This window comes from Grus americana, chromosome Z (assembly GCF_028858705.1).
Source record: "Grus americana isolate bGruAme1 chromosome Z, bGruAme1.mat, whole genome shotgun sequence".
Taxonomy (NCBI): Eukaryota; Metazoa; Chordata; class Aves; order Gruiformes; family Gruidae; genus Grus; species Grus americana.
Genome location: NC_072891.1, coordinates 76,968,607 through 76,990,682, shown reverse-complemented (window position 1 = coordinate 76,990,682; position 22,076 = coordinate 76,968,607). Strand labels below are relative to the sequence as shown.

The 22,076-nt window shown below is 41.4% G+C and overlaps 1 protein-coding gene across 1 annotated transcript in view; it reads right to left on the bottom strand.

Moving 5' to 3' along the window:
* Positions 1–2,253: 2,253 nt before the first annotated feature.
* KIAA1958 (KIAA1958 ortholog) overlaps positions 2,254–22,076 on the bottom strand; it is a 52,977-nt gene continuing 33,154 nt past the window's right edge. The window contains exon 3 of the mRNA XM_054810618.1: positions 2,254–3,397. Coding sequence (XP_054666593.1) covers positions 2,352–3,397 — 1,046 coding nt within the window. The 3' untranslated portion in view covers positions 2,254–2,351. The remainder of the gene's footprint in view (positions 3,398–22,076) is intronic.

The window sequence follows — 22,076 nt, the reverse complement described above, 5'->3', positions numbered from 1 at the left end:
TAGGGAGCTCCTTGGCATGGGACCCTCTACACTCCAGCACATACTAAAGGCAGCTGCATGAGTCCTCAGTGGGAAACAGCAAAGAAATCCCACGGAGAGTAGCACCGGCCTTGCAAAACTATTTTTAACTGTATCACATTAAAAGCACCACTGTGAAAAGGCAAGGCTGTCCTAACAGCAATTAGATGGCTACCCTCATGTGGAAGCTGGGCAGCTGTCTTGCTGGCTGCACCCAGCCTTTTTGAGCTTTTCATTCACGTACACGTCAGATTTGCCATCGCACTGAAAGTCATGGACACAACTTGGGCTCACTTCAGTAGTATCATGATTTGGTCTCAAGTCCCAAGACCAAGTCACAAAAGCATAGCTCTGCAGTATGAATAACTGCCTATGCCCACCAACCCACTGCCTGCCCTACAGCCCCAAGAGACAGCAGCAAGTAACCCAGAGGTTGCAGATGTGGAGGTTACCCTGCCACATCACGCAAGACCCTGAAACACAGACTTCGTACCAGCGTTGCTATGTGCGGAACACAAAGAGGTCAGAGCCAGGCTGTGTCACCTGCAGGAAGCTTCCTGGGAGGACAGATGTTTATGATAGTGGAAATCTCTGCTCTTAGACCTTCCTGTGGCATACCTGCTACCTACCTCATCCCCAAAACAGACCTTCAATAAGGCTTAAGTGAGGTGCAGGCTTTCTGCCACCTCCCTCGCACACAGGAGTATTTCATCCTAGCAACACAGAAAGCAGGTTTTAAATGGCGCCAGGTGGGTTTAGTTCTGTCTGCTACCTTTGTTTCACCCTTTCTTTGGAGTTAGTGATGATTAACGTCACTGCACAGTTGCAGATCTAAAGAATATGATGGATATGGAGGAATGTGAAGGAATAAAAAAAAAACAAGCATAAAGAAACACAATTTAAACCCCCCCCAAAAAAACAAAAAAGCCCCACAGTAACAGTTTGATCCAATATCCATGGCAAGTCAGCTGAGCTTAACTCTTTCACCGACTTCAGTGGGCATTGGATCACCCCAGCAGACTTGTCTAAAGCTTCATCACGGCCCTAGGATATCCTAATGGAACATAAACTAAGCTGAATTATTTGAGAAGTACTGTACATCATTTTAAAGGTCAAGAGTTATAATCATTCACTGAAATACTGAATTTGTTAGTGTTCTCCCCATACTTAAAGAAGAACAACAATTATGTTGGAAAGTTAAATGTTGGAATAGTAGCACTCATTATTTCAAGGCTTTAAGGATCAAATTCTGCCTTCAGATTCACATGCACATTTTCCATTGTCTGCAACGGAAATAGGTTACGTGTAGCTGACTTAAATTTGTTTTCCAGCACTTAAAACTACTCAGCTTTTTCATTTTCTGTAGTAAATATGAAATTATCATTACACTGTCTATGCTATTTTTTTGTGGATTTCTAATGATGGCTTAAGACATATTTGATGCATCTTTTCTGTACTGTTTGGGATAAGACTGTGGATTTTTCTGCATTGTTGCATTTCCCAGAATACTGAAAGAGTGGATCTAAGTCAGTAGATTTTACATTAAGTATACACAGTGACAAAATACTAACAACCCGTGCTTAAACAGTTAAAATTAGGTGTATGACAGTGTTTTTGCCATTACACTTATCCATGTTGTTGAAAACAATACTTTTTAGTCTAAAGACCAGCAACATTTTGATCACAGAAAATCATCAACAAAAACAAAAGTTAAAAATAGTCTTTAGCTGACTTCAGGACTTTTTCCCATCTGGCATAAATGAGCCTCAGGAAACAAAGCAGACAAAAATTGTTGTAAATGGTTTCATGAACTTACATTGATGTATCTCTTATTTCTTGGTTGTGCTGATCAAGAATAAGCCAGCAGGTAAGAAGCAGCAGCCAGTGATAAGTGTGTCTCGTCCGCTCTGGGAGGTCATGTTAAAAAAAGAAGCTGAAAAATGCTTTAAAATAGAATTGCTACGTAATCCTCCCTGGGGATTTGCACTCACTGATGTGTGCATGTTAAAAACGGTATTTCCAGTTTATCTTGTGTTGCCTGAGAACCATTTTTGACCTTTTAAAATCTGCATTTATATTATAACCCCTAAGTACTTTTCATTTTTGTATTAACACTATAAATACTATGTTAGTAATACTAAACTATTTCTATTGACTTATCTGTAAAAAGAAAAATATATTATATATTTATATATTTTTATAAAGTGAGTTAACACTGGAGAGAGGGCTATGGGGGAATAGTGTACAATCACAGTTGATGTGTATTATTGGGCACAAATTCAATGCTTGAAACAAAAAGCAAAAGAAAAAAGTGTTCAAGTGATATCCTTCTTTCAAGTTGTGTCAGAGGAAGAGTCGTAGGATGCTGACACTATGAAGTTGCCAGAATTGGAGTGGCTTGCCATGGACTGGGCAGCCTGCTGGCTCAAGTTATTGCAGATCAGCACCAGCTGGTTGCTCTGCGCTTCTGAGAGGGTGCTACAGCTCTGGTAGACACTAAAGTTAGTCTTCCTACCAGGGATGTTGCCTTTCTCACACATTGTCTTTACCATCTTGGCAAGCTTGTTTTTCCCCAGGGCTTGGCAATTGTACCAGTGAAGCGCGGCCAAGTTTACGACGGGTTTGATGGACAGGTAAAAAGGCGCATCCTCGTAGCGCATGGCTGGAGGCCGCCTCTGGGCATATTCCTTGTAGTCTTGCACAGGGCAGGTCTGTGGGGAGTGCTGGGTGGCATACACCCGGGAGTCCGTCCCGCCTCTCTTGCTCTTGGCATTGACATCTCCATTGTCCGGCCCCATCCACTCCAGGTACTCCAACCCAGTCTCTGTCACCCGCAGACGGATGTCTCCCCACTTGAGGGTGGACCCATGGAAACCTGTGCAGTGTCCAAATGCCTTAGTGTTGTTTAGCCAGACAAGGTTCAGCAGTCCTTCGGGATTGTACCGGCTCAACAAGCCTCTTTTGCGCAGAATAAGTTCATCAGCAAAGGTGAGCTTCATGGATTTGTGTGGCTTGTTTCCTTTCCCTTTACACCTCAGCTCTATCTGCTTTTGTTTTAGAGCTTCCTGGGACCTCTTGAACTCCTTATCCCTCGTAATACTGTATCCATACCTGTGCTCTTTGAGGTACCGCTCCAGCCCACACTGATAGTTTGCCAGACTGTTCGGCTCGTATTCAGACCCATCCTTTTGTCTGGCATCCACAAAGAAGGAAGCAAGGTAGGCATCAAGCTCTTTGCAGGGGATGACATAGATCTCCCGGGTCTCGGAGGGGTACTTGGAGATGAGGAACTCTCGGAAATTGCGGAGAGCCGTTTGTGTGCTGCGAATGGTCTTCTCATTCTGCTCCCTGCTGAGCTCAGCCGCTCTCTCATCCTGGTCTGGAACAGGGAGAAGGGGAAAGACAAAAGAAAGAAGAAGCAGTGAGTTTGTGTGATGCGCTTCTCCCCAAAACAAATTTCCTTAAAATGGAAAAAAAAAAAAGAAAAAAATTAAAATCAATTTCACAAAGAGCACTGGAAAACAACATTACATACCTGTCACATGACTGAAAAACCAACTTCAGTTTCACAAATTATGTACTAGAGTATGGCACAAAACCAAAGTGAGGTCCTCATGACACTGGGGCACAGTTTTGTGCATGGAGATTTGTGGAAAACAGTGGGATTAAAGGCAATCTGCTTTTTAGAACAAATGCAAGGCAGAAGGTTTTTCTGTGGGTCCCAATGCTGTGTGCAGGGCCCAATCCAAGTAATCAGCCCATTCTGAATTGCTTCATTTGTGAAACCAGAGGTTGTACTGGTTCCAATTTTTTTCTATAAAAAATGACTAAAGCATTATATTTATGACAGTAAAAATTATCTTTAATCAGGCACATTTTTAAAGAGCTAAATAAATATAGACAGAAATGTACAGTACAAAACAATGTAGCACATCCTAACAAAGGAGTTGGCAGATAGAAGTACTACAGAGCAATGTGTAATTTACAAATGTACAAGAAAAAAAAAAGAAAAAATTACTACGTTCACATCAGAAGATATGGAAGAAATACATGATTATACAGTCTCTCCACATAATCAAGCTGTATCTTGACAGTGGAAGTACAATTGTGACCGTTTCTTTTCATTTCGTAGAAAAATAAAATTCTGGAAACAACTTTGTATTGCTCTATAAGGCTATACTCAAAGATCCTTACAATCAGTGACACAGCAAACCACAATACTCAGATGCTACCACTGTGATGGTTGTTACTGACAGCTGATTTTTGGGCTGATCATAAGATAAGCATAAAAAGGAAAAGCTTTTTACATGTAAGTGATGTGTGTACTTAAGGACTGTTTTCTTGGCGTATGCAAACTATCCGTCTGTACAAGGATGCAGCTTACAAGCGCATAGGTAGAACTGTCATTATGAATGTAACAAACCTTAATGGTTTTAGAAAATGAACAGCAAATGCAAAGAAGGAAAAATTATTTGACTATTCTCTGTAATTGTGAATGAAACATTCTTACTTACTAAGCAGAAGAGGGGAAAAAAGCAAGTTCTTTTTTGTTTTACCTCATTGCAAATCCCATACATTTTGGTGTCCTTTCAGCACTGCCATAGTAACACTTGCCAGGTGTTTCCCACCCAACATACACATCACAAAGTGGTATGAGAGCAGGTGAAGTTCCCACTGCCTCTCTGTCATTCAGGCCAACTCATGTCAGGCCATGTACCACACCCGTACTTTGCAGCAGTGCTCAGAGGCTTGCTCCTTGTGCCCACTCTGCCCTGCAAACCTGTAACGGGAGATAGCAGGGAAAGGAAGGTGGCCCTATCTCCTGCCCTAGCCCATCCACAATGTTTCATGTGGTGCAGAAATGTCCATGCACAGCTGGGCAGCTTTCTCTTCCACCCATCTACAGGGTGACTCTGAAGAGAGTTATCCCATCACCTCCATACCTCAGCTGCAGACAGAGGCACTGGGAGTGACTTGCCCCAGGACTTGCCAGCAGGACAGAAACAGGCTGAGTTTATATCCCGCAGGACCAGGTCCTCTGTCTCTACTGCAAGGCATCCTCTGCATCCACAGCACTTAGTGAAACCTATTGAGAGGAGTCCTCAAACACTCTGCAAAGCACAAAGCAGGGGTATGCAGTGGAGACCTGTGGAGGCTTCTGCAGCTATGAAGAATGCTGACACAGAGCACTGAGGTTGGCTCTAACTGTGCTCAAGGGGAAAAAGAAAAGGTCACCAGCCTGTTTCAGAAACTGGTTTTAATATTGATGTCAGTATCAAAGAGCTCCTAGCAGCCTGCAGTGAAGTCTCATGCTTTAGGCAATGTGTAGTATAGACCCTTTTATTATGGCTTAGATGCAGGCTGGAAATAAAAAGACAACGCTGTTTAAAACTCCGAAACAAACATTTACTCTGATACCTTGTTCACTGCACCCACCACCACTTATTACAGCACTGTGTAAGTAATCAGTGCTTTGACTGACAGCCTACATTTTAAGTACTGTTTCAATATAAACAGCATATATAATGTCTCAGTTTTACACATGTCATCAATCACTACTTTTTAGAGGATAGCCTGTCACAACACAGCAGTGACGCCCAGTCAGTCATTTATGTTACAGCATCTTTCCTTACTCTGCAAAGGAAATTGCCATATCTGCAGCTAACAGTTATAAAACCCATGCTGAATTAAAGATCCCCTGAAGTTGCATGAGTGAAGCAGTACCCCAGAAACACTGCATTCCTGCAGTGCTCTGGTGTGTTACTCCACAATGCAGGTGGGAAATGTTAAAGCTAATGGGTCAGCTTCTCATCCAGCCACATCAGGAGAGCTATGTCAATTTTCACTGTGAATCCAGCCTGCAGTGGTAGTTGATTATTCTCTTGCTATGAGACTGCCCAAATACCAAGGATATCTCATAGCATGGGACGAATGCAGGGAGGCAGTGAGACACAACAGAGTCTGAGACAGCCAAAGTCATCAGATGTCAGCTGAGCCACTGTTACCATCTGCATACACTCTTCATCCACAGCAAAAGCTGATGATGCAGCTAGGCCTAACTCAACTAAGACAGCTCTTCATACCCTAGGATAACTGTGGAAGGAGACCTAATTCTTCATGTCATTAAAGTCTGACTTCTTCATTTAACCAACAAGATTTCTTAGTGCCAAAATAAACAGTATAATCCATCTCCACCTACCATGGAGACATAAATTGTATCCAGGCACGTTTTTAATATTGCCAAACTTTGTGTTTTCTGCTAATTTCATAATCTTATTCTTTATTATTGAGGTGGTTGACCCTGGTCAGTACCTAAGCACCTCACAGCCACTTGCTCACTCTCTACCCCAGAGGTACAGGGAAGAGAATAGGAAGAGCAAAAGCAAGAAAACCCATGAATTAAGAGAAAGTTTAATAACTGAAGGAAATAGGAAAAAGAAACCCAACTGACAAGTGATGCAAAGGCAACCACTCACCACCTCCCACAAGCAGACCAATGCCCAGAGAGTCTCTGAGCAATGCCCACTTGTCTTGGTTTTCGGCTGGGATAGAGTTAATTTTCACCAGAAGCTGGGAGGGGACACAGCCAGGACAGCTGACCCAAACTAGCCGAAGTGGTGTTCCATATCAGGACAGGCTGGGCATGGGTTCTGGGGGTGAGCAAATGGCATTGTGTATCACCCGCTTTGTATATTCTAAGTACTGTTATTGCTATTTTTCTCTCCCTTTGCTGTCCCAGTGAACTGTCCTTATCCCAACCCACAAGCTTTACCTTTGTCTTCCAATTCTCCTCACCATCCTGCTGGGGGAAGGAAGGGTGAGCGAGGGGCCACATGGTGCTCAGCTGCGGGCTGGGGCTAACCCATGACATATTGTCATCATTGATCTACCAAGCCAAGCTATCCTTAATGCCTTTTCCTTGTCATAACACAACCTTTGGATTTGGTAGTGCTGTTACTCCTGTTTTACAGACTAGGAGCAGAAACATTAAAAATAAATTGACTTGGAGATAAATCTCCTGAGGTCCTGCCCCCACCAGCTGCATCACTGCACAAAGGACCTGGTTGGAGCTCTTGTATTTCCTATCTGATTCCACATCAGAGTTTCATTTCCAAGAAAACCAGAGTGTGGCAGAAAAAGCCAGTAAAACCCACTGTACTGTGGGATCCAGGGTGAACTCCCAAGAATTTGAAAAAGTGCCGAGTAGTCTAGATGCCCCAGTTTAAATGTAGCCAAAGACATAAAGTGACCTGGCAGAGATTAAAGAGACAACCTAGTGGGAGACCAGTGTCCCAGGCTAGCCTGCAACCATGGGATGATCCCTCCCACAAAGCAACAGCTGTCTTCTGATCTTTTCATAATCTGATCTTAATGCAGCCAAGACTTAACATTATCAGTGGAGTTATCAAACTTACGGTTCTTTTTATTTCAGCTCACACACATACACACACTCAGACTGCCTGAAAAGGACATAACATCTGTAATAATGTATGGGGGAGGAATGGCACTTGCTTTCATGAGAGACAGATGCAGATTGTTAATGTTCAGAGAGGGTTTGTAATATTAGTGGGAGTCATGAACCTGAGCTATTACTGCAGACAGTCTTAAACTCTGCTTAAGGCAGGCAGTGAGATCTCAGAAGAAGTACATTAAAAGTAAGGTGGGTTTTTATAGTAGTAATCACACCATCAGTCAAAGTCTTCTCTGGTCAGTTGGTGTTCTGACTGGGAAAATGCTTCTGCAGCAGACCTGCTTCCACTGAAATGCTTTTATTTAAGTGAAAAAGCCTAGTTAACCACGCACAAGACACCACATATCTCCATGCTGGAGCTAAGTGCTCTCTCTCCACGCCCCAGCGCTTTGCAGATCGGCTCTTGCCCCTGCTCTGCAATTTATTATTGAAAAGCAGCAATATCCAACCTATAGAGATAATTAAAACAGTTAATGTAAACCACAGCCTGCTCCTTTCTTTTCTCCTGTCCCCTCCTGTTTCAAGAAGGCATCTGCAGGCAAACAACATTCTCAAGCCAATAACCACAGTGGGCAGAGGCCGCGTTTGTCATGGGCAAGTCATGGCGTGGAAAGGCTGGGGAACCCCCTGACAAACGTGCCCTCCTGGAAGCAGTGCTACAACTCCCCTGTCAGGAGTGGCTGAACGCCACTGTCGTACCATGGCATCCGCAAATATCAGTCCTCTTCCCGCATGCAAAATTTAGAAAGCTGACAGCTGTTTTTCACTGTATCACAGGAGTAAGCAAGTGAAAGCCGTTCTCCCGTCTTGCCGCTGAGGAGCGAGGGCGAGGGTAAGAGCAGGAGGTTGCCCTGGCAGAAGTGCCTCTAGGCATTGGCAGAAAACACCCTGAGATTAAGAGACAGGGAGTGCTAAACACTTGGAGAATTATATTTTTGGCACTTTTGCTGTCTGGTACAGACTAACTTCCTTGGGGCAACTCCTACACATACGCAGTAGTCAAAGGCTTAAGTCAAAAATACATATGTTTTAATGTAATTATTTCATATCCAACAATATTTCTTTAGGACATCCTAAGGCCAAATAAAGTGCGCTTCCTGTGCCATAATAATAATTCTTACTTAAGTTTAGACTTGGTGAGTCAGAGTCAAAAGAGGGGGGAAAACCCTGTGACTGCCTGGAGACTTTCATCAGGTTGACATCTAACAGATTCTGAAATCTGCAGGATCAAAGGATTAACTTGTTAGCTGCAGATTACTGAAGAAGAAGAAAGAGCTCCTGCACTTTTTCTTGAATTTCTGCCTTACCCATTTAACGTTGCTACTAAATTCTGTTTAACAAAGATCCCTCCTTCCACTACATTAAATCAAACTCTATGCTGCTTAATATTTTCAGAAAAGGCTTTCATTAGCATGTAAAATCTGTAGTATGATAGAAATGTATTAATTAAAATCCATTTATGAAAGATGTTATGTTTTCTGGCCAAAACAAATTATGCTTCTATTCAGTTAACCTCCTCCAACAAAATTATCAGTGAAATATTTTATGATTTTAAAATTTAAAAGCTTTAGATTCTGTCAAAGAAAAAAGGATACAGATTCCAAGCAAATGAGCATGGGAATATTTATACATTGGTATCTCCATAAAGTCAGAGCTACTAAAATAAACTTCAGTCATCTGTACATTTTTTGCAAGGTACAGGATGGTCGGATAAATGGATGCTTGCTCAGATACTAGTTCTTATTTTCAGTTTGTGTCTACTTTCACTACTGTCTCACCACAACAGCCTGAAAAGAAATGAGATGCAATTTGGCTGCTGGCAAAGTCAACAATAAAATTCACATCAATATTAACAGGACTATGGCATGAACCTCAAGTGACAGAAAATTTGTAGCCATGACAAGGGATTAAGAATTTATGTCCTCCCATGACTGACGGGACCAACCCTTTATGCAGTGGATAGTAGCAATCACTAATGAATGGTGCAAAACAGCAGTGCTTTGGGGACTTTGATTTCTACAAGTCTCCCTTCCTTCTCCACCTGACTGTACATAACATCCGAGATATTTCAACACACAGGTTCTAAAAATGCATTTTCTAAATCAAAAATGTTTTAAGTTTTTCAAGTATGATCTCCACTTCATCTAGTTGTCTTGTTTTGGTTTTGTCAGGGCTAGTGGAAAAGAGAAGTGTTGCATGTTAGTTTTACCTTGCATTTCACTTCTTCCACTGAACACTTACAGTGGTATTTCTGGGGTATGAGAGCGTATTGTTTCCTATCTCCTTTTGAAGCTGTTCTGTGATGCGCTGGTGTGAATTGCTGCAATGCAAAATGGGATGCATTTCCTCTGTATTCTGACAGTGGGGCTACTTGGTTCATGTTTACCCAGATCCCACCTCCATTTGGCAGGAATCAATATATCAACTCCAGCTCTCCCAGGACTGCCCAACACAGCAGCACTGCACAGGATGCTACAGCTCCTCCTGGGTCACAGCGTGGAGAACAGCAGAAGCAGGAGATATTTCACAAGAGCACTGGAGAAACCCATATATCTGGTTCTTAGGTGATGTTCAGGCAAAATGCACTCAGCTTACAAGCTGGACTGGAGTCTGCCATTTTAGCTGCCCTGTTCCAAGTCAGTCACCTGGTAACCAAGCCTGGAACCAGCTCCAGGTCTACCTGCCCTGCCTCATCCCTCTCTTATTTCCATACTAGGTATTACCTTTACAGGAGGTTTACAAAAACAAATTCTTTGGACCTTTATATAATTGACTTGAGGTTTAGGGACCGAACTCTTCATAGAGATGGAGGACATAAAAGCCATGCTTGTAATTTTCTGTACTGCAAACCTAAAAACATTAAAAACCTTTTAAAAAATAGTGAAAGCCCTTTCCTTTCAAAATAACTGACTACACTTTCTTCAACTATGTTCACCTCTAACACATAATTACTCCTCTTTCAGAGCTCAGGTTAAAAAAAAATCAGGTAGACTGGTGAAATTGGAGTGCTGATGGAGTTGATAAGTGGCAAAATACTACCCAGAATGTGAAGTGAATGTTCAGCTTTATGTTGAGCATGCATCTTTCTATTCAGCCATATAACCTTTAATAATTTCCAACCAATTTACAGCTAAACCCACTTAGAAAACTCAAAGTACTGATTTCAGCTTAAGGGTAAACACAAGAGACATTTTTTACCGATTATTTTCTTCAGGTTAAACATTCAACTCTGGAAAATAGAATTCTTTTCTACCCAGTACTTTTTAACAACACAGTGAAATGTTGCCCTTTAGAAGACTGTTATTTACTTATGATCTGTGGCAGAAGGAATTAGAGGAGTATGTCAGTGATTGTCTAATCTACCCTGAGAACTGGAAGCTGGATGAGGCATGGCAGAACCAATGCACCTATTTTCCAAGAGGACTTGGCTGGCTTGACAGTAGTCTAGAAAGTCTTGCACACACATCCTCAGCAGAATATCTGGTTTTCTCCCAAATAAGTTTCCAATTCAACAAAGCATATTTTAAGAGCATTTTGGATTGGAATCCCTGCATTTAAGTATATGCTTATGCAGAAATCAACTGGACTAAGTCCAGTTTCCATGTTTCTGTTTAGAAGGTGGAAGAGGGGCACAACTGAATAACATATATGTATATAAGATAACTCAATTCAAAAGTTGCTAAGAAAAAAACAAGAAGAAAAAAAAACAAAATGAGAGAAAAAAACATAAAGATCTGAAAAACACCTCCTTTTTTGTTGAGTTAAGCTTATAATTTAAAAAATAATGAAGCATTAGGGGAAAAACAAATTCTCACAGCAAAACCCCATTTCTTGTATAAGAAAAACAAGAAGCTACATTTTCCCTAGGGTTTCCACCTTGACGTGCTCATACAGAGAAAGCTAGATTTACATGTGTAAACAGATCTCACAAGCACCAATTGCTCAGCCAGCAATTTAACTAGTGGGCTGGTTTGCACAAAATCACAGGTACAAATTTATACGGCATTCTGGAAAATTTGGTGCAGTGGAATTTTGTGCCTGTGGGCAGTCACAAGCCCTGTGGAAGAAGAATGAGAAAGGGGACACAAACAAGTATCTCCTTACAGTTTAGTCTTCTCTTTACATGCCACCCCACATCACCAGAGACTTAGCATGTTCTCAGCTACAGCCTACCACCAGTTTTAATGTCATTGCATTTAAGAGCTAACTTTAATAAGCATAGTTGAGAAAGCAATGCAAGAGGTCTCAAAGGGATAAGCCACGGCTATGAAGTTTGCCTGCTTTTGATTCACTCCAGACAGCAGCTGAGAAGCAGAGTTGGGAAATATGGAAGGGAAATAAAGACGAGGGGGGGAGAAAGGAGAATCAGAACAAAGGGAGGTGAAAAAAAAGAACACCACTGAAGAGAGAGATTAAAAACAGATGAGGATTCTTATAATCTGAAATCTAATTTATGTCACTGTTTCAGAATGAAGCAGTCTAACTGGGGTAACAAACAATGAAACAAAGAAAAGGAGTATGCAATAAATATTTTATTACATTAATCATAATAAGCTGCATTTTAAGTCTTGGCCAAAGCATATTCTTAAATCAAGCTGAGAATGTGAGCAGTTTCAGACTTAAGAGCATGAGACCCACATCACTGTAATTAACATAATAAATCATGCTGTGGAGCTCTCTACAACAGCCTGACTGTGCTTAGTTGATATATTGCTTCTTAGAGACTGCAGACATTTCTTCCTCTATTTTATTAAAGTGCCATTGGTACTGAATCAAAAGATACCCTTTTCTGTTCTGGCTGAACTATCTATTGCGAGTGTAATAGGAAACGTGTTGGGAGCTCATGCTGTTGATTTCTGATAACATAATCACTGCACATGCATCCCAAAGAACTGTGTTTCAGTACCTTTTCTCCCACCCCTATCTTTAATTTAGCAAAGTACTCAAATTACCTTGTTATTGAGTTTGCAGTTTTATACCTGCACTTCTCTGTTGGTAACTTTGCCCAACCAGACCAATTTGCTTTTACCTTTCTGCGCTGTGTATTCTCCAGTATGACTGTTTAACATCTTTGTTGGCGACATGGACAGTGGGATCGAATGCACCCTCAGCAAGTTTGCCGATGACACCCAGCTGTGTGGTGTAGTCAACACGCTGGAGGGAAGGGATGCCATCCAGAGGGACCTGGACAGGCTGGAGAGGTGGGCCTGTGCAAACTGCATGAAGTTCAACAAGTGCAAGGTCCTGCACATGGGTCAATCCCAGCCACAAATACAGGCCAGGCATAGAATGGAAAGTAGCCCTGAGGAGAAGGACTTGGGGGTATTGATTGATGAGAAGCTCAACATGAGCCGGCAGTGTGCGCTTGCAGCCCAGAAAGCCAACCGTGTCCTGGGCTGCATCAAAAGCAGCGTGACCAGCAGGTTGAGGGAGGTGATCCTGCCCCTCTACTCTGCTCTTGTGAAACCCTACCCAGAGTACTGCATCCAGCTCTGGGGGCCCCAGTACAGGAGAGACATGGAGCTGTTGGAGCGAGCCCAGAGGAGGCCACAAAGATGATCAGAGGGCTGGAGACCTCTCCTATGAGGACAGGCTGAGAGAGTTGGGGTTGTTCAGCCTGGAGAAGAGAAGGCCCCAGGGAGCCTTCCAGAACCTAAAGGGGCCTACAGGAAAGATGGAGAGGGACTGTTTATCAGGGAGTGTAGTGACAGGACAAGGGGTAATGGGTTTAAGCTGAAGGAGGGTCGATTTAGATTAGATGTTAGGAGAAATTCTTCACTGTGAGGGTGGTGAGGCACTGGCACAGGTTGCCCAGAGAGGTTGTGGATGCCCCATCCCTGGAAGTGTTTAAGACCAGGTTGGATGGGGCTTTGGGCAACCCGGTCTAGTGGAGGGTGTCCCTGCCCATGGCAGGGGGTTGGAACTAGATGGTCTTTAAGGTCCCTTCCAACCCAAACCATTCTATGATTCTATGATTCTATGAGTGAAGCAAGCTATGAAGGGCACAAACTCTATGAAGAGCTCACAATTTACAACCTTGCCTAACTAGTTTCGGTGCATACTTTTAACACACATATTTCCTTTGTCTTTAACTGGGTCAGAGAGCAGAATTTAAGGACCAGCTCTTTACACAATTTTACAGAGAGGATGAAGTACAGCACTTGAAGTGATACACTTCCTAAGCTGAATTTTTTAGCCTGCTTTTCTACTTTGAGCCCATGCTGAAAGTCCTCGCCTCCTCGCACTCAAGAAAAAATGACAACTTTGAACTTCACTTTAACCTTTGCAAACACAATTTTCACCATATTAGGAACAGGTGGAAGTTCAAAGATATAAAGGTCCTACAAGGTTGGGGGAGACTCAGCAGTTGGGCAGAGTGCAGAGACATGAATACATCCCAACTTGGGGAAAGGCCACAGACCTCAGGTGTTAGATCCTCTGCTAGGCAGGTGCTCACACACCAAGGCTGCCCAAAGTGCACACATTTTCCTTCAGACTAGCCATGGCATGTCCAGGCATTTACCAGGACAAAGAGTCTCAAGAGGCACAGGAGCAGGTGGAAATTCTGCACAGAGAGCAGACAAAGAGGTAAGGAATCCGCATTCGTCAGGAATCAGGCTGTTGTTCATGGCACAGTTCACTTATCTCTGTCCTCGAACACATGCTTAAACTTACTTTATCATAGTTTAATTGAATAGATATTTAGTCACATTTTGCATCTCTACTTGAGTAAAGTCTCTTTAAATGAATTTAGGAGTTTAAAATTTTTTCTTGCTATGTACACACACACAGAGCATACACACACATACACACCTCTTTGCTGCTCAGAATATTGCTATTATTTCTCTTCCGTAATTATGTTGTCAAAATTTTCCTGTCGGGATTGTATTGTTATTTCCATAAAAATAATTTGTTCTTCTATATAGGATATGAACAATCAGTTCCCCTGCTGCTGAATGAGTTCATACCAAAACTGACACCAACTAATTCATGTAAGAGGTGACACGGGGTATAGTTTAATGGCTATAATCATCGATGTATGTTATACATATATATGGCTATTTTATTATGCACAGTAAACAGTCAGATGTATTTAAGAACTGTACCAGTGAACGGTAAATGAGACAAGCTATTTGTCAAACTGTAAGTTTTCTAAGGGCTATCTGAAATAAGGGGAGAGGAAATAGAGGCAAAAAGACACTTCTTTATACAGAAAGAAAAAAGAAATGTAAATCTGTGAGCAAAAAGCAAACCATATATCAGCATACAGGCATGAGTACTGCGTTGTAATGCCAAGAAGAGTTTTCCTATCTGTTAATTTGTTTTCTTGGATGTATAATCAGTAAGAGAGAGCAAGTCCCAAACAACCGGCAGAGCTCCATTTCCCAAGAGTCAATGACAGAAAAATATCCCCATAACCTCGCACATCCACACAACTGAAGGACAGAGCTAACCACAATCTGAAGAGTGCTCCAAGTTGTGGACAAAATTAAATTATTCCCATGCAAAAACATCCATGCTTCTGTGGCTCATTCATACTGCTATCCTTGACCAGCCACAGCAGTGAAGTCGAGATTAGGCAGATACCCAGTTAAGAGAGAGGTAAGTGTAAAGAGAAAGTTGAAACAAGCTATTCAAAGACCAGAGATGAAAGTCTTGTTTCACAGGCTTGATTTTTGGGTACAGGTATGTCCTGCTTGAAATAATTCTGTAATGTAGCACATTCAGCTTTTCCACTGGGGTGATGTGACCTGGGTCAGAACAGCTCAATGTCAATTTTTTCCTTCTCTGAACAAAACAGAAGGCCAGCTTTTTTCTTTCTTTTTTCTTTTTTCACCAAGGGCAAAGCAGCAAGCGATTAAATATTATTATCCATAGTTGTATGGTTTCAAGTGATGTTTTCATCATGAAGACCTAGTTAATGAAAAGCAACAACAGACTGCAGTGTCACTGCCAGTCTAAAGATATCCTGAGTTTAACCAACAGGAACATGTACAGTATTTCTGCGTGCGCGTGTGCACTTACTGTTTAATTAAAATTAACGGGAGCTTACCTGTTAGATGCAGCCAATGCACTTAATTGTCAATGTATAATTAAGCATATAATGTGAAGCTTTCATCAGACTGAGTAAGGTCCTCAGCACCACTTTTTACACGATATGCTTGTAGGAAGCCCTGTTCCCAGCTCCCACCAGGGACAGGAACTGCTGCCTCTAATACCATGTTCATGTGATCAGCAGCATCCTGCCTTTTTGCTTGGCTCCAGACAAATGTGGGCTTATTTGGGAAACGAAAATACAGCTCTGCCCACCCATCCCACAGTGGCCACAAGCCACACCTAAGCTGTTCAGACCAATGTCAAAAGCAGCTTTTGTGTGACCAGTCCATGTGCCCCAGCAAGAAAGATTCATCAGGGAAAGTAGGTGTTTCGGGTTCTCTCTCTCTCAGCTCTGATTTAATAGCCTGGCTCAACACTTCCTGCAAACAGCATGGGCATATGCTTCATTTGAGCATCCTTTATCAAAGAGAGATGGATTTCAGCACGAATCTGTGCTTCCAGGATCTGGATATTTTAGTAAGCACTGCTCTTGCTGTGCCAGCCATGATAAAATACCTACTGTCATGCTTCTGTTTTCTTTTCTAGAAAAATTCAAACAAGTATTTCTATATTGAAAATTGTTATCTTGCTTAGATAAATAGAAAATACACTCAGAAATTTTTACTGATCTGTTTCACACTCAAGCAGGTTCTAGGTTCGCTGCAAGCACAAAAAGAAGATGACATGACAGAACAAGACTCAGTAGGAGGGAAATAATTTAGGTATGAGAAAAATGGGAGAAATGAGAAGTCACTGTGTGCTGGCTTCACAGAACGGCTTATGCACAAATGGTATGTTCCTGTCATGGAGACAGGTGAAAACAGTTCTTCTCAAGGTTTACTGCTGCTATTAAAAGCTTAAACCTTGAATACATATGTGAAATAGTTCTTCTATAGGTATATTTACTGAAGTACCAGCCTCATCCAAAGTGGAAAAACACTCTCAGAAATTATCCTGACCTAAAATGCCAGTCTTGTGCCCCCTTTCCATTCCAGCCCCCCATTCAAAGTGCAAAAGGAACGTGCATGTCTGAAGCATTTCCAGGGTCAGTGTCTCTCTTGGCGGCTGTGCTGCATCTCCTCTGTAGATCCCAATCTGATCTTGCCTTGCCTCCCTTTTCTTACTCGGAGACTCACAAATCATAAGATGAAAATAGCTTCAAAATTAAACAGCAATTGCAAAGACCACACAAAGAAAACACATCTCTGATCAAAACCACCATGTTAAATAATAATCTATTTCCTAAAAATAAAGTGATGTGCAGTTTCCTTTGTTGTTTCCATATGTTTTCAGCACAGCTGGAACTAGCAGAGGGCTTATTTTCTTCCTTTCTATACCAATATCACAAAACACAGCACTTTGCACAATAGACTGTTTAATACACCTTTAGTGAAAAGGAAAGCATAGCACCTAGATCATGTTGGTCTTGCAAAAATGATTGTTTTCTACTTCTCACTTGTGCTTTTTATTTTCTGCTTTTCTGCCTTTCATGTTGGGGTAATGGGGGAGAGGGTATATTTCTAAGTCTGAAATAAGTAGTGATGCTCTGGAACACAACCACTTATTGAAGTGGGCAGTTTCTCTCCTGGTATGACACACCATATTACTTAATACTGTTTGTGCTATGGTATTTTGAACTAAGAATACATATTCTATTCAGAAACCCAGAGCATACTCCCGACTGGCAGCTGAACTTGGCATGCTTTACAGATTTAATCCTTAAAAACTGCTGAGGCCTGGCTGCAATGTATCTTTCGAGGGTACAGATTCAATTCCCTCCTAGCTACAGGCAAGCAACTTCCACAGAGCACATGGAAACTACCATTCCTCACCTGTTACAGAAGATCAACAGGTCTATGCAGCTTTTATTGCAGGAATACAATGCAAAGCCCATCCCCAAATGTCTCCCACACCAACCTACATTCAGCATGACTACTCATGAATGGTTTCCTCCAAAATGTACATATATATCCAGCAACGTCACTTCCAGGAGATGTCTCTGTGTGCTGCAGGCAGTTCCATGCACAAGAAGTCCATGGTGAACAGGGGAAACAAGCCCTGACACGAAGAAAAGCAGCAGCCTAATCTCTTGTGTGCATAGCTGCTTTGATAAATAATATTTAGGACAGCAAGAAGATCACCTTCTACATGACAAATCCACAGCTGGTCTTCAAGTCTGCAAAGAAGCTGGCAGGAGCCTTCTGTGTCTGGAAGGAATTTCCACTAAAGAAAATACATGTGGGATCCTCAAATGGTGATAAATATATTTCTTAAGTACAGTGAAAATCTAAAGATGCTGTAATACTTGATGAGTCTTCATTTCAGTGTTCTTCTGCAAGAATTAATAACTGGATAAATGCTTCTTGTAGGAGCAGCTTCATAAAACATAATCTTGTATTAGAATTATCAGTACTATGGTTTCATTTTTTTTAATTTGTCATGCTGTGTAACTAGATGATAAAAGCAAATAGATGACTACTTTGCCAGGGTTGAATTTGTCCTTTCTATGATACTGTCCTGCTTTTAAACAGAACTCCCTTACAGTTATTATAAATATAAATAATATAAGCCTCATTAGCAGAACTTCTAGAATACAGCCCCCAAAACATTAGTTTCTAATTTAACCGCATTTGGACACAGATAATTAAGGGTGGGACCGGGCTGGCAAATCCATCAGAAGGCAGTGGCAGTGCAGGATTAATCAACTCACTAGTTTCCTTTTTCTGATGATTAAAACCATAATAATCTAATTTTATTCTTCTAACTTAAAGTCCTATGTTTTTTGTGATTATGTATCTCAGCACTTACTATCTTTAGATCAGTGACTAGAGCAAGAATGGATATCAATTACAGGACCTAAAGAGTCACCAGTGTACTTTGAACTCTTTAGTCCAACACAAAGAGGAAGAGACTGTCTCACTCCTACATATGTTTAATTGTTCGCTTGACCACATTCAGCAGCGTATTTCCCTGGAGGGAGGCTTCAGCAGTCACTTTAGCCGAAAGTCATCAATCTTTGTATGGAAACTGCAAATACAGAGACCGATCAGCAATTATTTGAGTGTTCTTGGAAGAGCTTAAATAAAGTTTTGTAATTTTCTTTGATGTTATAATTTGCCTTGTGTGACATTAATTCTTGGCACAGTTCCACTGGACTTGGAAGAATTACAGCAGGGATTAATTTGGCCTTTCTGTATGTATGGCTGATGCTTTACATACCTGTAAAAAAAGGCATTTTTTTTTTCTGTTTGCACTGCTTTGGAATGTGTCAGCTGACACACTTTTTTTTCTTTGCATTGTAAACAGTGATTTAGGAGTTTAAGCTAAACCTAGTCAAAATTGGCAATTCATGAGGTGTGGGGGACTTCTTTGTCCTAAGTCTTGTAACATTTAGGTGCTCATCTAACAGCTCATAATCCATAAGTCTTACAAACACATGAAGATCTCAGCTCCCACTTAATTTAAACCCACACAATTGCAAAGAGGGAAAGGGAGAGGTTCTAATTCTTTTGATTGCAGAAAAATACTTTAAAATATTCCACTTAAAAGCTCTACATCAATATCAGACAATGCCCAGATGCACTGCATTTTATAATGATCACGTTCAGACAGAAACATTACATGAACACCTGGACCTGACAGGGATGTCCACACTGAGAGCAGAGCGAGAATCAACCCACGTTAGGTGTCAGTCATGAAAGGCTGCAATCCCTGCTTGCACTTTCCCGTGATGAGAGCACAGGACCAGAACTAGATCCTTGCCCAAGTCACCAGGATAAGTTGATCACCAGGCACTGATCTGGGATCCTGACATGACAGCTACGGAAAAGAAAAGGACGGGGAGGAGTTCAGAGTGGAGACTTCAGAGTCAGCAAGGCTAAGTATGCCCTCAGTTCAGACCAGGGCACCACTGATCATGGCACACATTCAACTGTCGATACCGTTCAATAACCACGGCAGAGGGACAGTGTGCAGCATGCTAAGAAAGCAGTGGTGCTTGTGGACAACCTGTTTCCCTTCCAAACTCTGCAAACACCTGTACATGTAAAACATTAGTTGGCAGCCTGGCGAGTTCAGCAATGCATATGCATGATGGCATTGTGATGGTACCCACAGAATATGATTTGCCACGTCTCTGACAGAAGCAACAACCCTAGTCACTTCATTTACAGGATCTTTTATTCTGCACGTCTACTCACTACTCTTTGCGTTCTGCACATCTTGTACATAAGTATTTGACGTCTTTTTAGTGTATCCTCATGGAACTCTTTGCTCCTGTATTCGTAGTGTTGGACTAGTGTTCGACCAGAGAAGTCTTGCTGCACTGCCTTGTTAATCCAAAGCACAACTTCACCCTCAGTCTTCAGGTGGAAAGTGAATATTCTTCATAAATACTTCAGTAATTCTGCTTATGAAGTAAGTCCTACCTCGCTGAGGATCAAAACTTGCCTTCGTACACAATAAACTCTATCCTCCTCTGAACCATAGTCTTCCTCCATATCCCTCTGCAATACCACCAAATCTTTTCCACTCATTGTTTCAGATATCCAAATGCCACTAATTTCTCTAGGCTGCATGTACTGCAACCTAAAGCATCATGTTTCTTACTCACCTCCCATCTTCACTGCTGTGACCTACCTTGCCCTTGCTGGGTCTTGGACATAAAAAGTAGACCAAGTATTAGCAAAAGGAAAACACAAAAGAGGCTTTTTGGGAAGTAGAAATTGCATAAATTCCCTGCTCTTCAGTATTGCAAAAATCTCTCTCCTATCAGATCTATGTCCTCTAATTTTTTCCAGAAGAAAAAAAGGACTAAATAATATCCACATGTATTCTTGAAAGCTTTGTTAATAAAGTGGTAAAGAACAATCTGAAAATTCACAGATGAATGTCCACTTATTAGGGCTGAAGTTTAACAAAAATAATTCCGTAAATTCCACAATGCTTAGATGGAGACCTGAACCCAAGAGAAATCGGTGTCTAACCCTACTGAATCTTCATTGGGATGTCACTTCACTTTTAAGACACAAAAATACCTTTGAGAAGTCCCAGCTTACACATTTAGTTGCCATGGTTTAATTTAAGAGGGTAAAAGAGAAAAAAAAAATGTTTGGAAGAGAAACTAATTCAAAAGTATAATGTGGCTTAAACTGGCCTAAGCTCACATATATAATCAATATTTTTGATTTCATGGAGAATCTCACTCAAACTTTCATGACCTATGAGATTACCATGCATGGAAACTATCAGCTGTGTCTTCTGATACAAATGGAAGGATATGTGACTTAAGCTAAAACTCAAAGTAATATTTCTTGCTGGTTGGATCGTACCCTTAGCATTTAAGGCCTTAGTCCTGCAAAGACCTCATAAACATACAACCAGTTCAAATGGGACCAGGAGCAGGGTTTCATATATTATTTTAAAATTAAGCAACATTTTGTAGGGGACAAGGCAGAATTTAAATTCCCTGCTCACTTGGAACTGTACCTTTGTTTGTGAAGCATCCACTGAGTCTATAAACTAACAAAAGCTCTTGGCTCCTTGGTATAATGATTTCCTGCCTTTTTTTCACATAAGGATTATACTCATTCTTGTTTCTGTCTGTTTAGGAGAGAAACATTTTTACATAGGATAGATAAACATCCTCTTGTAGTTCAATACTGTTTAAATTTTATATATCATGCACCACTTCCAGTACATCGCTCGTTGTTAAGAGACAACCTAATGAAATCACTGTACGTGAGCAATCACCCTAGTCTAGTCTTTAATCAGACCTCCACATTCTATCTGCAAGAATCTGCTGCGCAGAACTACACATCTGTAATAAATTCACTTGCCAACATTGCCCATTTCTCTGCAACTTGAAGATTTATTAATGCCAGCACTTCTTTCCCAAAGGAGCAGGCTCTACGGAAATTGGAGACTTAACTGACGTGAGTATCAAGTTTTAGTTGTATGTCAATCATTTTGCCCTAGTTAAAATGCAGCTACCTCTGAGTACAGTAACAGCATACTACAACAACCCTAAGGAACAACACTGAGGAGAGGAACTGCATAACACTTTTGATAACATCACAAGAAACTGAAGTATTGAGAACTGACTGACTGAACTGGAATTTGGACAGCACTCTGAGATAACACTGCTGTCTATTCAAGAAACACTAGGATGTTTTGAGGGTTGATTTACGCAGTGGGTGTAAATTCATATGCAATCACACTTTGTCCTCACAGTGAGACACTAGGCAGGGACCAACCCTGCTCTGGAAACTATATAAAAGTGAAAATGTGGCACTGTGTTCATTCTTGTAAGGTTTAACCCTAAGCAGTATCAACTGCTGACCTTGTTTGGCTTCTGAGGACCTGGCAAAAGCAGTTTGAAACATTTTGGTCTTTTTCATGAATCTGTTGAAAGCAAATCACTCTCCCAGATAAGACACACCTACATGCAGAAATTCTGCCTAGGTTTCTATTCCATTGTCTCAGCTTGCAA